We start from the raw sequence: 14,823 nt of genomic DNA on the forward strand, positions 1-14,823 counted from the left end.
GGGCGGACTTTATCCGGGGGAGTTCGAGATGGGCCTGCACGGCTCCAAGTCATCCGCGGCGCTCCTGCAGCGGTGCGGCGCGCCGGAGAAACGCGGCTCGTTGTACCAGAAGAGGAGCGAATCCTCCGCGCACGCCGCCGCCCCCGCCGCCGCTGTGCGCGCCCCGCCCGCGGGCGTCGGTCGCTCGTCCGGCCGGGCGCCGAAGAGGGCGACGCCTCGTGCCCGCCGTCCCGGCGGCCGCCGCTGGGACACCGCGGGGCTGGTCTACGTGATGGACAACCCGACGGGCGGCGTGTGGGTGAAGCCGAGAGAGAAGTGGGAGCGATCCTGAGAAACCCCCTCCTCGGACGGATCTCCTTGTCGAGGGGGGGGGGGTGGTTTACGTTTCGTGCGTCCTCAATAAGGCGCCGACCCGAGCCGGGGCGTCGACACGCCGGATTTTGAAGCGGCTCGCGCGGGGGGATCGGGGTGGACCCCAACGGCGTCGGATGACGTCAGTGAACTGGATCGGAAGTAGTGGCTTTATTTCAAATGATCCTCTGCACGAGTCGTTGATTCACTTTGTATTACTCCCGACGAAGAGGGGAGGGGCGACGCGAAGCCGTGCCAGAGGAGAACTGGTTTTCGTTTACCCGGTTACGAACGGGTTGATCTGTTCCCATGACAACGCGAGACCCATTTGAAGGCCAGCACTAACTGTAGCGCGGGCCAAAGGATGCAGGGGGGGGGCTTTCACTGTTCTCTGCAGGTTTCAACTAAACTAAACACACACACACACACACACACACACACACACACACACACACACAACTCTTGTAACCAGAGTTTTGAAGATTTAAAGTGGGTCATTTTTGCACCGCAGTCAAAAAGGGGCTGTGAAGGATGAAGCAGGGGGGCTGGTGCCTCCCTTGTTGTTGACAGGTTTCAGTGTTTCTGAGTCCTGATTTGCACATTTTTTTGAGGGGGGGGAGGAGGAGGCGGGGGGGGGTCGTCACATGCAAAATGTTTATCAATCTGTGTCTTGAAGTGAACGTGTCAGAGTCAGTGTGTCTTTGGTATTATCCTGCACAAAGGAGGCCAACATTGATTCAAAGAGCACAAGTTTTACTTCTTTCTTTCTTTCTTTCTTTCTCTGGGCGTTTAAAGCCTCGGTGTCTTTAATTACTGTGAACCACGTGGTCGTCGTTACCACGCGCTGTGGCCTGCAACACTGCAGCTAACAATGAGGTGTTCTGCTTGGGGGGTACATACTGTATATGTAAAACTGTATAATCGTCCAGCCGCTGACGGCGTGAATAAAACTCCCCGAATGTGTTAAGAGTCCTTTCTTCTTCTTCTTCTCTTTGAGGCTATTAATTGCAGAGCCTATGCAAAAGGCGGAACAAGGTTCTGCCTCTGAGCAGCGTGGGTGCTTTGCATGGCCAGGTGTGTAAACAACGAGTAAAACGACGATTATGCACAGATAAACAAGCCCCGGGGGCACTTGAACGCAGTGAAATACGCAGCATTGATCAGCGCGCCGCAACGAGTGGTGTCACGTGTCGTGCTTACTTTGCCTTAAACAACCGACACAATGTAACCACCCGAAATAAACGACAAACAAACGAAAGTTGCAACAAGTCAAGCCGCGCGTGTCCTACATACCGTGGGCGCTGCTGAAGCGGAAGCCCCGCAGTGGGTGGCGCACACCGGGGGGGGGGGAGCGCCCGTGTTTGAGCGACGTCAGTGAGCAGCGAGCCCCGGCCGCTGGGCACACGGCCGTTACGTAATGACTATAATAATTAACGCGTTTAACGCTCTTATCTGCTCACACGCCATTAGGAGCATCCGCCTTGTAAACTTTGGCCCCGGATGGGCGCATGCCAAGTGTGTGTTTCTACTTTCCACACGTAGGCCCAAGAACAACCCCCCCCTCTTTTTTTTTTTTTATCCGACTTTGTGCCATTGCATGCGATGGGCACGCGGGGATCCAAGCAGCCGGAGGAGGTCCGGGTTCTCCTGCTGGGCCTGGACAACGCCGGCAAATCCACCCTGCTGTACAAAGCCAAGTACGACTCGCGCGTGACGACCGTCCCCACCGTCGGCTTCAACGTGGAGATGATGGAGAGCCGGCGGGACGCGCCGCTGACGGTGTGGGACGTGGGCGGCCAGCGCGGCATGCGGCGGCACTGGAGGAGTTTCTACCAGGACACGGCGGCCGTGGCGTTCGTGGTGGACAGCTCGGACCCGCGGCGCCTGGACGAGGCCCGCCGGGCGCTGGAGCGCGTCCTGGCCAGCGACCAGCTGCGGGGCCGCCCGCTGCTCGTCCTCGCCAACAAGCAGGACGTCGACGGCGCGCTGACCGTCACCGAGCTGACGGAGCGCCTGAAGCTGAGGAAGGTGTGCGCCGGGCGCGACTGGTTCGTGCAGCCCTGCTCGGCCGCGACGGGCTTCGGCCTCAGGGAGGGGTTCGAACGGGTGACCCGCCTGCTCAGCTCAGACTCGCATATAGTGAGGAACACGCTGCGCCTCCTTCCCACGCCGAAGTAGAGGGGGGGGACCCCCCCTACCCTGCGGGTCGTGCTCGGAGGGTGTACGACCTATGCGGTCGTACGGGTTGGAGGACTTGGAGAGAGTAAACCATCTACGTCGGTGGCTCGAGGGGGGAGGGGGGGTCGTTTTGTTGAGTGCTTAATTTAAATGGAAATAGCTGCTAATTTAAGAAGGACGGTAATCACCGGGGTTGGTGAGTTAACATGTGGGTAAACCTAGGATCTGCATTCAGTGACCGTCACTCCAGAAGCCCTTCAGCGCGTGCCCGGGGCCGCTTCCGCGTCTGCACAGACACGCGGCGGGCGGGTGAGTCATGGCGCCAACCTTTCAACTTCCGGCCGGTGGTATGAAAATGAAGGACGCAGTGGCTGGGTAATGGCTGTGCGCGGGTAATCGACTTGCACGTCGGTCGACTCTTGAGTGTCAGCGCCATGACGCGCTGGGATGAGAACACGTGTCAGAAAAGCGTCCACGTATAATTTATTCAAATCCAGGGTTTTGGCAAATCGTCAGTCTTGATTTCTTTCTTTGGTATTGCTATCAATATTGTAATTTTGTTTCGGCATCGGACGTACGTTTTTTTTCTTGGAGGGAAATAAAAGCCTAAATGTTACAGCGTGGTGGAATTTGGACTTGCACCGCTCTCTTTTCTTCCCAGACAGCATCCGGGTGCGGGCCGCGTCAGGCGATGATGCGGCACTGATGGCCTCCTTCCGGCCCTGACAACATGGATGTGAGCCTGAAGTGGTCCGTGTGGTGAATGGTGAATATGGCCCAAATATCACAAAACAAATATGGGCCACCTTTGGCAAATATGTGGCACATGCGGCATGGCTATGGCTTGGTTCTGGCCCAAACAGGAGCGGACCGCCCAAGTGCCGTCATTCCACGCGGCATGTAGACCGGATGAAGTGCCGGGTGTGGGACGGGACCGGACCACAGCAATTTCGCTATCTGGGATCAGTTTTGGCTCCACTTAAATTGTACCCCCCCCCTCCTTAAGGACTTGGACTGGACTCACCTGGTGTGGTCTTAACCACATGGTTGAGGGACAGTGCCAGAAGGGCAAGTCTTCACCTATATTGTCCCGGGTCAGATGTTGCACAGACTCCCTAAAAATTCAGATGAAATAAAGGCATGCAAATACGAGCAAAACGTGTCACGTCTCATTTGCAAATGTTAATGTTTATGTAAATACAGGAAGTGTACATGACAGTGCAACACCAAGCAGCGGTCGACGAGGAAAAACAGCTGCAGCGGGTTCAGTACAGAAATACTTGGAAACTGGATTTACTACATGAGATATTTCCAATACATCTGGCCCAGACCTCACACTGCGCAGTGATCAAGTCAACCTTCATCCCCATAACTCCGATTTAAATCCGACACAGTCTCGCTCGGGTCTCGGCTCACGTGGTCTTCCCGCTCGAGCTTTGCTGCAAACCGAGATATTAAACCACCAAATGGGCTATACTGAAATTACCGTGCGATCTATGGTGTGGAAAGCCCATTATTGATGAAAAAAATGACCAAATAAGAGGATACGAAGCTGATTCTCGTGCAGCATGCAAGGGTCGGGTGGGTCGTTCGACCTCCCACCAACGAAAAGGTCCAAAATGTCCAAAGTGTATCAGTGAAACCAAGCAGCAGTTGGGGAAAAAAAGCAGAAACAAGCTGACAGACGCCACTATGCGTCTTTAAGCTTAGTACATCCAGTGTTTGGCACTACTAAACTACGAGGAGGGCATTCATAGCAGGTCGTATTGGACAAGGGATCCCGCGCTCGGAAGAAAAAGGTCCACATTTTTGCGAAAGAAGAAAATAATAAAAAAAAGGGGACATATTTGAGGCCCTCTACAGGCCGGACTCTGTCACTGCAGTGCGGTGTCCGACCGACCTCTGCACGGTTCCCTCACCGACTCCTCGTACGTTGGCAGGTGTTTGCATTCATCGTATGTGGGCAGCTGGGCAAAACCCGGGGCAGGACCCGGGGCCGAGGCCGGATCCGGATCCGTGCGGCTCCGCGACGCGGGGCCGTCGGCGATAAGCAGCTCCTGCGATACCGCGGCGGCGGGCTGATGATGGCCACCGTGAGGTGTGGCGCGTCCGGAATTGCGCAGCTGTCGCCTCGACTTGGCGCACACCATGCGCTGCACGAAATAGCCCACGGCGAACAGGAGGAGCAGGATGAGCACCCCGGAGATCTTGCGGGTGACCATGGCGATGTTGTAGTAAGCCGTGTACACGATCTGCTTGCAGCACGCCACGTCGGTGGAGTTGTTGTCCTGCGCGCAGCAGACGTGGTCGTCCCGGCAAAGCGCCCGCCCGCACTTTCGCACCGAGTAAACGGCGTTGTTGGCCAACACGCAGGCGACGAGCGCCAGCGTTCCACACTTGACGGTCACCATGGCTGTGGGCTGCGAGAGAGGAGCCGCTATTCCGTCGACGTTAGGTCGCACGAGGGACGCTCGTCCCATCCGCGTGCGCTTGGGCAGCGGCGCCTTTACGCACTGAGCCGTCCGCCGCGGCCGGGCCGTGCGAGGAGCAACATGTCCGCAAAGACCTCGCCGGAGAAACACGTTCACCTTACCCTCGCCATCTATAGGCAATTTACGCGCATTGAATATTCATACGGCTGATGCACTCAAACTCCCCTCCCCCCCAACGTACCAAATGAGTCTTTAAGTCGTACGAATATGTTGGTAAACCAATTATATATACGATTGCATCGCGTAAAGACCATACCTCCTAAGGGCACTTCAGCGTTCCCGTGGTCGATTAAGCACTTAGTGGTGGTGGTGGGGGGGGGGGGGAATTGCTGCCGCCTAATGGAAAAGCTCGCCCAGCAGTGTGTCCCCCCCCCCCTCCTCACCCCAACACACACACACATGCGTTACGTCCTCCGGTAGGAAAGTAAACAGGCGGCGCCCGAGAAATCGATCCGTCGTGTCGGAAACTCACAACACAGAAGTGATTAATCACGACAGCGGGAAAATGGCAAAAAGGAAAAAAAAATGTTGAAGGGGGGGGGTATGAGGCAAGCCGTCCGTGGTGCTGAAATACACCCCCCCCCTCCCAAATGCACGTATGCGCCCTGGTGAAGCTGATTTAGGGTTCCCTTCGTAAGAAAACCAGACTAAGAGACGAGTGTATTCGCTACACAAGCTGCAAAGCAACCGACTGGCCAACAAAAGAAGAGAAAAAGGGGCAACAGGAAGGGGTGAGCTCCTTAGCCGGCACCATGACACCCCGACAGGGAGCGATAATGTGGATGCACTGCCAAAGCAGGCTGCGGGTGGTAATGGAGCGAGGGAGTGCTCCGGCAGTTAAGATGCCTGCCTCTTTGGTTTTTAAATGGCCGCCATCAGGACGTCGCGCAGACGAGCCCCCGCGGGCGTGCAGAGAGTGGTGGAGCTGAGGTCAAACGAGCGGATGCTCAGCAGCCGGAATGTGCAAATGCATGGCAAAAAACGGCCTCGAGCCACTAAAACGCTGCGAAGCCGGATGTGAGCCTATAAGACCCAAGCACGCCTCGCAGTCTGCGGAAGCAGGGGGCAACAATAAAACCATGACATGGTGTAAAACGTTTATTAGACAACACGGTTTGTAACGCATCCTGCAAGTGGAATTACACACAACACACTTCCGACACGGCTGGACAAAAAAAAAAAAAATCTCAGGACAGAGCAACAAAGGTTGAGTGGGTGAAATAAATTTACTTGCTGCGCCACTCAACACACTTTGTCTGGGCTGTCCTGTTGCATTATTCACAGCGTTGCGTTCGCGTTTCTAGTCTGGAGGACAGCGGACAATGTGTCAGGTTGGTCCATTTGTACCGGCTCCACTGGGGACTCCTCGGTACTTGGGTTCAGAGCGTCCCCGTTGCCATACGGGAGGGCAGGATGACCAGCGGGCCCAAGTGGGCGGTCCTGGAAAACTCTGAAAAAAAGGACCAAGATTCGGGTTATTTGCACCGACCATATCAAAAGCGGCTCCAAATCAGCTGCGATACCCACCTGGAGCCCTCTTCACACCAGTGGGGGAGACGGACGGTGAATGGTTGTTGGGCTGTGTTCGGTGTGCGCGCGGGCGGAAACGGAAGTAGGAGGCCGGCTCTTGGTTGGGAACTTTGCCGTTTGAGGCCGGTATGGTAATGGCAGGACGAGCTGTGACGTATTTGGACTCTCCCAGTCGCTTTGGGTCACCACAGGTTCGGCATACCTCATCGTCCCCATCTACCGACTGCCATCTAAGTGGGGGGGGGGGAGGGAGTGGCCAAGTTACTGGCAGGGTCATCGTGACTTCAGGATGAGCACACATTGGCATTTATCAATGCAATAAACTGCTGCCCAAGTAGATAAGATGGCTCTGGACTGCACAGTGTGGTCTGAAAGGTCAAAGCTGCCTCACTAAAAAAAATCCTCACCTGTTATCAATGAAGGAGCACGCTCGGCTCGGAGAGTCGACTGCTTGCATGAGCGAGACAGCCTTTACGGTGCAGGCCACGTAGATCTGAGGGGGAAAGTGCAAGAATTACGTTTATATAGGCACATATATTCAACGCCCTTGGTCAGGCTTGATGACGTTGCATGGACAAAACTACGTATCAAAAGAGACCCCCGCTTCCTTGATTAGAAAGGCGGGCTCCTGGGCGACAGCAGAGACCACTGACCACATTAGAAGGCTCCTGGTAAAACCTGAACGCGTCCAGCTGGAACTGCAGCGTGTGCTCGTGGACTCTCGGCAGGAAACGGGAGCGGGATCTCGTCAAATAGGCATCGACGAGACACCTGGTGGGATGACGTTGGGAGTGTATACTTGGAAATCAAAGCTTTCTTCGAAACGAAACTGACGATTTCTACAAAATTAAGCCGAATGCGTGTGAATGCGAGCGCTCACCCATTATCTTTAATAAATTCGTATTTCAAGGCAGCGTCTGGGTTGGGGGTCGCTGTTGCAACACAATGGTCTACGTAGACTCGTAGGGGCATGTGGTGGCCCATCACCAGCGACACCTCCAAGTGAATGGGGTCACCCAGGAAGTACACAGGAGACCCCCTCTCAAAGTGCCAGTCATCTAGGCAGACAAGGACACCACACAATTGAGGAAGGCAACCCATCGACCTTGGCTTCTTTGGCATACAACAGGGCAATGACAGATCTTCGCAGCTGCCTGAAAACAACTTGGAAGACTTATGAAAAAAATAACACCACCAGTATTGCAATACCAGTCATTAACTGCAGGTTGAAGTCTATTTGATCCTTAGCCTGGGCGATGGAAGAAAAAGGGAGCCATGTGGGGTGCACAGCAATGCCATCCATAGCGTACCTCCTTTAATAAAAAAAAAAATCAGTTTCAAGGTAGTGTTTGTTATACATTTGTCGTAGAGGATAGAGGGAAATTCACTCTACGTTACCTTTCATAGTGGCATTCCACCGGAATAGACGCCCCATCCAGTCGAAGTACACCATCAGATGAAGGTTCAGGGGTGTAGATCACCACGTTTGAATAGATAAGCTTCTCTACTGTGGACTGAAAAAAAGTGAAATATTAGCTACATCGTGGCTCACGTGTGCAAACCACAACAAATGAGAGAAACACCTACTAAGCCAAGACATCAACAGACCCATAACACTTACTGACAGTCTAGTTCCACAGTCTCCCAAGTGGATGTGGATGGTGAACTGTGCCTCTCCGGATGGAAATGCTCCACACGCACCTCCCATGCCTTCTGAGGGCGAACCCAAGTGCAAAAACCTGCCGTCGACGTGAATGCCCGTGTCGAACAGGTCAGCCTGCACCACCACCTCCATCGAGTCCTCGTGGCACACCACCACGACAGACTTTTGCTCCACAGGAAGCCCCTCGATAGACTCGGACTCCTGCGAGTTCCCCACGTTGGCGCTCCAGGGGTAGGCGAACTGGCATCGCATGAGCCCGCAAAGGTTGAACAAGGCCAGGGTCAGCCACGGAGCACGCTGCAGAAGGTCCATGCCGAGGCTTTGCGAAACTAACTCGTGAGAGTGCTGGCTCCGCACCCACTGAAATTATCGTGACGCATGCCAATCATCTAAAGGACTTTCAATTCAGCGCGGACCAATCACTGAGCAGGCGCAGCCCAGTCACAGCTGGATCTAAATGGGGTTGATTGGCGAGGTCGTTTGCCATTTGAATGCAACTACATTCCCAGGGTTTGTGCTGAAAAGGCTCATGGTCGTACAATCAATTATGCACCTGACTCAGTCTGCGGTGCTTTCCTATATCCATCTATCTATAGATCCCGACGCCCAACATGAACTTGGGCTTGCCACCGGGTGGGAATGCAACTTAGAAAAAGGAAGTAACTGGGCCGTCAACCTACACGATTCAGATAGAAATGAACATTTTGCTTGTGCAGTCAGTGTACAAATACACATTTCATACAGCCAACAACCATAGCTCAAATAAATACAGTCCAGTAGAAAAAATGTGAGGCCCAGCACCCAAATCGGTGTACTGAGCGGGGAATATGGCCTATTTGTCTGGGCGTGTGACCCTGTTGAACTTGTTTCAGACAAGACGAAGAGGCGATAATAAAGCCAAAGAGGCTGCTACACCCAAAATCGCATACTATGCACTACACAACGAATATGTGTCTGTATAAGTCATATATGAACATCGTCCAACATACTTTTGTGTGAATAAACAGCTGCGGCTACGTATCTTTTCAGACCCACCGCTCGGCGCGTAATTATTACGTCACTTCCTGAGAGCGTCTTGCCGGTAGGAGACGCGTAACCGTGGTAACCTGTGCAAACTTCGCCTCTGCTGGCGTCTTGTAAAGGAGACCTCTCTTATATTAATAGTAATGTAAACTAATAATACGGGTCTGACCCTTTAGCCGAGCGGTTAGCGACGTCGCCTTGTGGTGCAGTACATCCCGTATCGAGTCCCGCACCGGGCAAGAAAATAACCGGTTACATTGGTGGCAGCGGTGGGATCCGGAAGTCTGCAGATCCTCAGAAGTCTCTTCGAGCACGGGAATAACAAAGGTGGGTGGGTTTCCTCCGGGCGCTCCGGTTTTCTCCCACCATCAAAGACATGTACGTTAGGTTGATACTCCTGTCTGTGCCCCTGACCGAGGCAATAGGAAGAACTAACTGGAGTTGGTCCTCAGGTGCTGCACAGCGGCTGCCCACTGCTCCCAGCTACACAGCTAGGATGGGTTAAATGCAGAGAATTAATTTCATTGTATGCATGTACAATGACAAATGACCTATGTATTCTGTTCTATTATATATATATATATATATACATACACACACACACACACCCATAATAAATATGTATATTATGGGTTTGTGTGTGTGTGTGTGTGTGTGTGTGGGCCCTGTGATGGCCTGGCGGCCTGTCCAGGGTGTCTTCCCCGCCTGCCGTCCATTGACTGCTGTAATAGGCTCAAGCATCCCCGCGACCCTGAGAGCAGGATAAGCGGTTAAGGCAATGGATGGATGGATATATATATATATTAAGATAGATGTAGAAAAAAACTTTAATTCATAGCAGTACAAGCCTGCTTTGTGCGTCCCGTACTCATCAGCTTGGCAGCTGACAGTGATATACAGCTCATATATATACAGTGATGGCTGGTGGTGATATTGGGTGGGTGGGCTAACAACGCTGCATCAACAGCAGCATCACATCCGAGATACCAAGTTACAGCAACGACACTATTGTTATATAGCAAGTGTGCTGTACAACAACACTATAGAGAAGTACCCACAAGAATGGCCTGATGCCGAAAACTCTCTCTGTATCTGTCTTTCTCTCTCTCTCTCTCTCTCTCTCTCTCTCTCTCTCTCTCTCTCTCTCTCTCTCTCTCTCTCTCTCTCTCTCAAACACACACATTCCACTGCCCCACCCCCCGCCGATCTGGGAGGGCTGCAGACTACCACAGGCCTCCTCCGATACATGTGGAGTCGCCAGCCACTTCTTTTCGCCTGACAGTGAGGAGTTTCACCAGGGGGACGTAGCACGTGGGAGGATCATGCTATTCCCCCCAGTCCCCCCCCCCGAACAGGCACCCCAACTGACCAGAGGAGGCGCTAGTGCAGCGACCAGGATACATACCTACATCCACCGTCTCACCCGCAGACACAGCCAATTGTGTCTGTAGGGACGCCCGAATAAGCTGGAAGTAACACGCGGATTCGAACCGGCGAACCACGTGTTGGTAGGCAACGGAATAGACCGCTATGTTACCCGGACACACGTTTTTTTTTAACCTGTCTAGTTTTCCTCATCAGAATCGGGATGTAGTTTACGATCCCTATTTTTGTTTTTCAGCATGGAGATGTAGCCCTGTCAGACTGGAACTGTGATTTAAGGCTGTACAAATAAACTTGACCTGACCTGACATGTTTGCTATAGCTAAGCCAAGAGAAGAAATTCAAGTTCAAATCAGAATAAATAAATTTACAGAGAGTCTGTTAACGCAGGAAAAAACATGTATTTCACACATTTTCATACAGGATCATATGACTGACAAAATAAATAGTTGGGGTGGAACAATAATTAGTCCTTAATAAATAGGTAAAATAAATAGCGTCTGGTCTATAAAGATAACATTAAATCAACCTCATGATATGAAAACCACACTCGAATTGACACAGTAACAAATGAATAAATACATACAAAAGTATAAATTAGTAAAATGTGCTAGTGTTTCCTGTTACACCTGATTTACAGTTGACAACTGTGCACTTTGTGGTAACATGGACACATAATTTCTCTATTCCACAGAATTGTTCTGAATGGCTTTGAGAAACCAATCAGTCGTCCTGCATTACAGCGTGCTTCATTTTTTCCTGTTCTTCAGACTGCATATATTCAATGACTCTGTTGATCGTGACGGCACGGACCTGGAAACCCCTCAGCACTTTGCAACGATAAACTCTTTTCTCAAAGGTGTTTAGATGGTCAAGAGTAGCCTGCAAAGTAATAGCGATACATATACAATGAATGGTTGATTCAGTTCAGTGGCGGCTGGTGCTAAAAATTTTGGGGGGGGGGTGCGCAATTTCCCTACCTTGGCACAGCACACCTGACAGCTGCTTTAATGTCCACACAGTCACAGAGTTATTAAGAAGGACAATGTAGCCTATAGATTTGATCAGGGTTCGTAGACGGTGGATGATTGACAGTCGAGACGAGGCGTGGTGGTGGGTGTGAACATGATTGACCACCACGAGAATTGTCCAATCACATTAGATCACAAAACATTAAAACAATACCAATTTGCTGCCAATAAAAGTGGGAGTGTCAGGGGCGCGCAGAACTGTGCCCCATAGAAAATCTGAAGAAACAGATCAGACAGCAGCCTCAGGTCACCTGCTGGCTAAAAGTTTGAGGGCTTACATGAGGTATGGTTTGGCCGGCGCCCCTCACCCAGGAAGTATATGTATTCAGACAGAAATCAACCAAACACCATTTGGACCCAATACTTAATGGCTGCTGACAGGCGCTCACAGACTGAAAAACAATTTTATACCATAATTATTTGTGTAATACAACTAAATTATATTTAACATGTTTAAGTAGATTTTCATCTCTTGATATTTAAAAGGGGGCGGCACCCCAGCGCCCTGTACTGGCCAGCCTCCACTGGTTCAGTTACAATTGCCCTACCAAAAATATAGATCATTCAATTCAATAGCTTCATCTCTTACCCAGAACATAATGTTGCATATTGGGAGTTTTATCTTGGGAGTACCGGGTCATACTTTATTTGGTATCTGATGTACCCTTCTATCTAGATTAAGTTGTAACTGAATCGATCACTTACCTCCTTAAATTGCCCATGTTTGGACAAAGACCGTGGGAAGCAGTTCTGTTGGGAACAAAAGATTATTATTATTATTATTTTGGTTTGTTTTTGCATTTTATGTGTTGAGCTGATGCTCTTATGCAGAGTGATTTACAATGAATTCAACAACTTCTTCAAAGACAATCCCCCAAGTCACATCGCTGGTTGTGTACAAACTGGTTATTGTAAGGGACTAGACCTCATAAAGAGAGACCAGTTTGGCCTTTTAATCGGCTCGGCCACTGTTAACTACTTTTCATGTGCTGATACTTTGGATAGTGTGAGACATATGAAAAAGATGATGCTAAGAATATGTGCAGCTTCCATGTCATCAATTATGTGCAGAAAATGGATTGTTGTTGGTTCCACAATGGCTGGTTAATGGCTGGCGTCGAGTCGTATTGAATGAATTGGTTTAGCTCCACCGTAGACTGCGTCACTTTGTAAAACGCGTGACATGAAATCATCTTGTGATCTTTTGGTACCTCCATGAGCTCTTGGAGGCTGAGCAGAACAGCGGGGCTGAGCGATTGCTTTTGGTGAGTCTCCAGAGTTTTGCTGTAGTAAAGGAGATCTTTCCCAATGTTCATCATGCATGACTCCTAGATGGCAAAACAACCACACTAGTCAAGGATTAGGATGAAGGTGTGAAATGTTGGCAAGGTTTCCTCCCCATTTCTGGCAATGTTTACAAACTTTGCCAGAAAGTCTGAGAGGATTAATTGGTTTAATCGGTCAGTCAGTCAGTCAGTCAGTCAGTCAATCAATCAATCAATTCATTCGTTCATTCATTTTGCACAATTTTGGCATGAAATATTACACTTTCACCAGCCAAAGAAATTTTTTTCTGACAGATATTTTAGGGAAAATATCAGAGGACAAAAATGCACATACCCGATCAAACTCCAGTGCCTTGACTCCAGAACATGTCGATTCCTAACAGACAGGTAGACGGAGGTCAATTTAGAATAGTAGGTGTATATATTTACTAAAAGCAATGTTTTTATAGCATCATCATCTTCATCATCATCAGCAGCAGCTCTAAACCCATACTGGGTCAGGGGCCTCGGTCCCCACATAGCCCAAGTCATGCACATCATCGAGCTATAATGGATAACATAATGGATTAATGGATTCTTCATGTTCATATTATTAAGCCACGTATAATTAAGCGATGCTGTATTCTGATATTCAAACTCACGATATCATAAAACTAAAGCATCTAGGGGCATTGTAATGTTTTTAGTCAATCAAAAAGACATGCATGTAAGGGTTAATACTCCTGTCTGTGCCCCTGAGCAAGGCAATGGGAAGAACTAACTGGAGTTGGTCCCTGGGTGCTGCACGGCGGCTGCCCAAGGCTACGCAGCTAGCATGGGTTAAATGCAGAGAGTAAATTTCATTTGTATGTATGTAAAAATGACTAATAAAGAGTATTCTATTCTATTCTTTAGGTATGGGGTAAGTTGGGATGCAGGGAGATTCATTTAGCATTTTTTCCACAGACCCTTGGCGCACACGCTGCCGCCGTCTCGGTCTCCGTGTAAAGCTCCATGTTGTGCTCCATGCAGTCGAATCCTTTGAATAGGCGGTTCTGTCACACGGAAACAAACAAGCAACGGTTGTTAATCCACAACAAAGTGGTATCTGCTTACTATATCAATTCACTTTTATCGAATCTAACATAGGCCGACCTGTGCGAGGGCTTCGGTGATATTCCAAAGAAGGAGCCGTGCATGAAAAGCGCAGCTGTTGGTTATGGGGCCATTCGGCACCGACTGTACCGGCAAAGAGCGGCCGATGTGCAAAATAGGACAAGTGAGCAGGAGAAGCTGTAGTGCAGGAGTGAAGTCTGTTGAGGAGGGACAAACACTTCCATGCAATGAATCAGTCTAAAGCGTTTTGACGGAAACACATCAGGTCATTATTAAGATGGCAGAGGGGTACTTACAAAGCTTGAGGTCGGACATCCTGAATGAAAAGTGTTGCTCGTAATCCTCTGTGTTATCTGACTGGCTTCAGATGGCTTCAGTGTTTTATAGTGTGGAGTCCAAACAGGGGCTTTCCTCCTTACACAGTATTTTGAAACATAGATTGAAAGCAAGTCAACAAATTGTGATTTCCTTTTTTGGATTTACCGGAATCAACATGACCTGGAATTAACATGGGTGCAGATGAGTGATTTGAAACGTGTTTGCGATGGATTATAGGCTTAATAAGAAGTGCCTGCCAGCCCACGAGGAGGCCCATGAGGAGGCTCCCTTTTTCTGTTGTTTTGGGAGTGACCAATGTCCACAAAAGGATATTTATTCAGTGCATTAGATCGTCTTTCTGCATTGTCAAGTCAATTGTATTTGTATAGCCCAATATCACAAATTTACAAATTTGCCTCCGTTTACAGCAACACAACATCCTGTCCTTAGACCCTCTCATAGGATAAGAAACT

General features: G+C 50.2%; 3 protein-coding genes across 3 annotated transcripts; 1 reads left to right on the forward strand and 2 right to left on the reverse strand.

Annotated features, from left to right (window-relative positions):
• The first annotated feature begins 1,921 nt into the window (after nucleotides 1–1,921).
• arl14 (ADP-ribosylation factor-like 14) lies at nucleotides 1,922–3,197 on the forward strand. The gene has a single exon (XM_056292606.1). It carries the CDS (start codon nucleotides 1,954–1,956, stop codon nucleotides 2,527–2,529), a length of 576 nt encoding a protein of 191 aa, XP_056148581.1. The 5' UTR covers nucleotides 1,922–1,953; the 3' UTR covers nucleotides 2,530–3,197.
• A 1,206-nt stretch (nucleotides 3,198–4,403) lies between these two features.
• LOC130124464 (uncharacterized) lies at nucleotides 4,404–8,526 on the reverse strand. The gene is made up of 8 exons (XM_056293918.1): nucleotides 8,173–8,526; nucleotides 7,950–8,065; nucleotides 7,761–7,864; nucleotides 7,432–7,609; nucleotides 7,205–7,322; nucleotides 6,959–7,044; nucleotides 6,549–6,781; nucleotides 4,404–5,131 (listed from the first exon to the last, which is right to left on the reverse strand). Exons 1-8 carry the CDS (start codon nucleotides 8,524–8,526, stop codon nucleotides 4,404–4,406), a joined length of 1,917 nt encoding a protein of 638 aa, XP_056149893.1.
• Nucleotides 8,527–11,343: 2,817 nt separating this feature from the next.
• Nucleotides 11,344–14,347, reverse strand: LOC130124465 (interleukin-12 subunit alpha-like). Its single transcript, XM_056293919.1, has 7 exons — nucleotides 14,329–14,347; nucleotides 14,072–14,229; nucleotides 13,885–13,971; nucleotides 13,272–13,313; nucleotides 12,863–12,979; nucleotides 12,357–12,401; nucleotides 11,344–11,502 (listed from the first exon to the last, which is right to left on the reverse strand). Exons 1-7 carry the CDS (start codon nucleotides 14,345–14,347, stop codon nucleotides 11,344–11,346), a joined length of 627 nt encoding a protein of 208 aa, XP_056149894.1.
• Between the last annotated feature and the right edge of the window lie 476 nt (nucleotides 14,348–14,823).

Source organism: Lampris incognitus, chromosome 14, assembly GCF_029633865.1.
Source record: "Lampris incognitus isolate fLamInc1 chromosome 14, fLamInc1.hap2, whole genome shotgun sequence".
In the NCBI taxonomy this organism is placed as follows: domain Eukaryota; kingdom Metazoa; phylum Chordata; class Actinopteri; order Lampriformes; family Lampridae; genus Lampris; species Lampris incognitus.

What these genes read in the sequence shown, in the direction of transcription:
- LOC130124465 (XM_056293919.1), bottom strand. An exon ending in TCACCGAAGCCCTCGCACAG is followed by an intron (nt 13,972 to 14,071) that starts GTCGGCCTATGT and finishes TCCGTGTGACAG; the next exon opens with AACCGCCTATTCAAAGGATT. An exon ending in AACATGGGCAATTTAAGGAG is followed by an intron (nt 11,503 to 12,356) that starts GTAAGTGATCGA and finishes ATTACTTTGCAG; the next exon opens with GCTACTCTTGACCATCTAAA.
- arl14 (XM_056292606.1), top strand. Translation starts at nt 1,954, where the DNA reads ATGGGCACGCGGGGATCCAAGCAGCCGGAGGAGGTCCGGGTTCTCCTG.
- LOC130124464 (XM_056293918.1), bottom strand. Translation starts at nt 8,526, where the DNA reads ATGGACCTTCTGCAGCGTGCTCCGTGGCTGACCCTGGCCTTGTTCAAC. An exon ending in ACTGTGGAACTAGACTGTCA is followed by an intron (nt 8,066 to 8,172) that starts GTAAGTGTTATG and finishes ACTTTTTTTCAG; the next exon opens with TCCACAGTAGAGAAGCTTAT. An exon ending in ACCAGGAGCCTTCTAATGTG is followed by an intron (nt 7,045 to 7,204) that starts GTCAGTGGTCTC and finishes TTTCCCCCTCAG; the next exon opens with ATCTACGTGGCCTGCACCGT.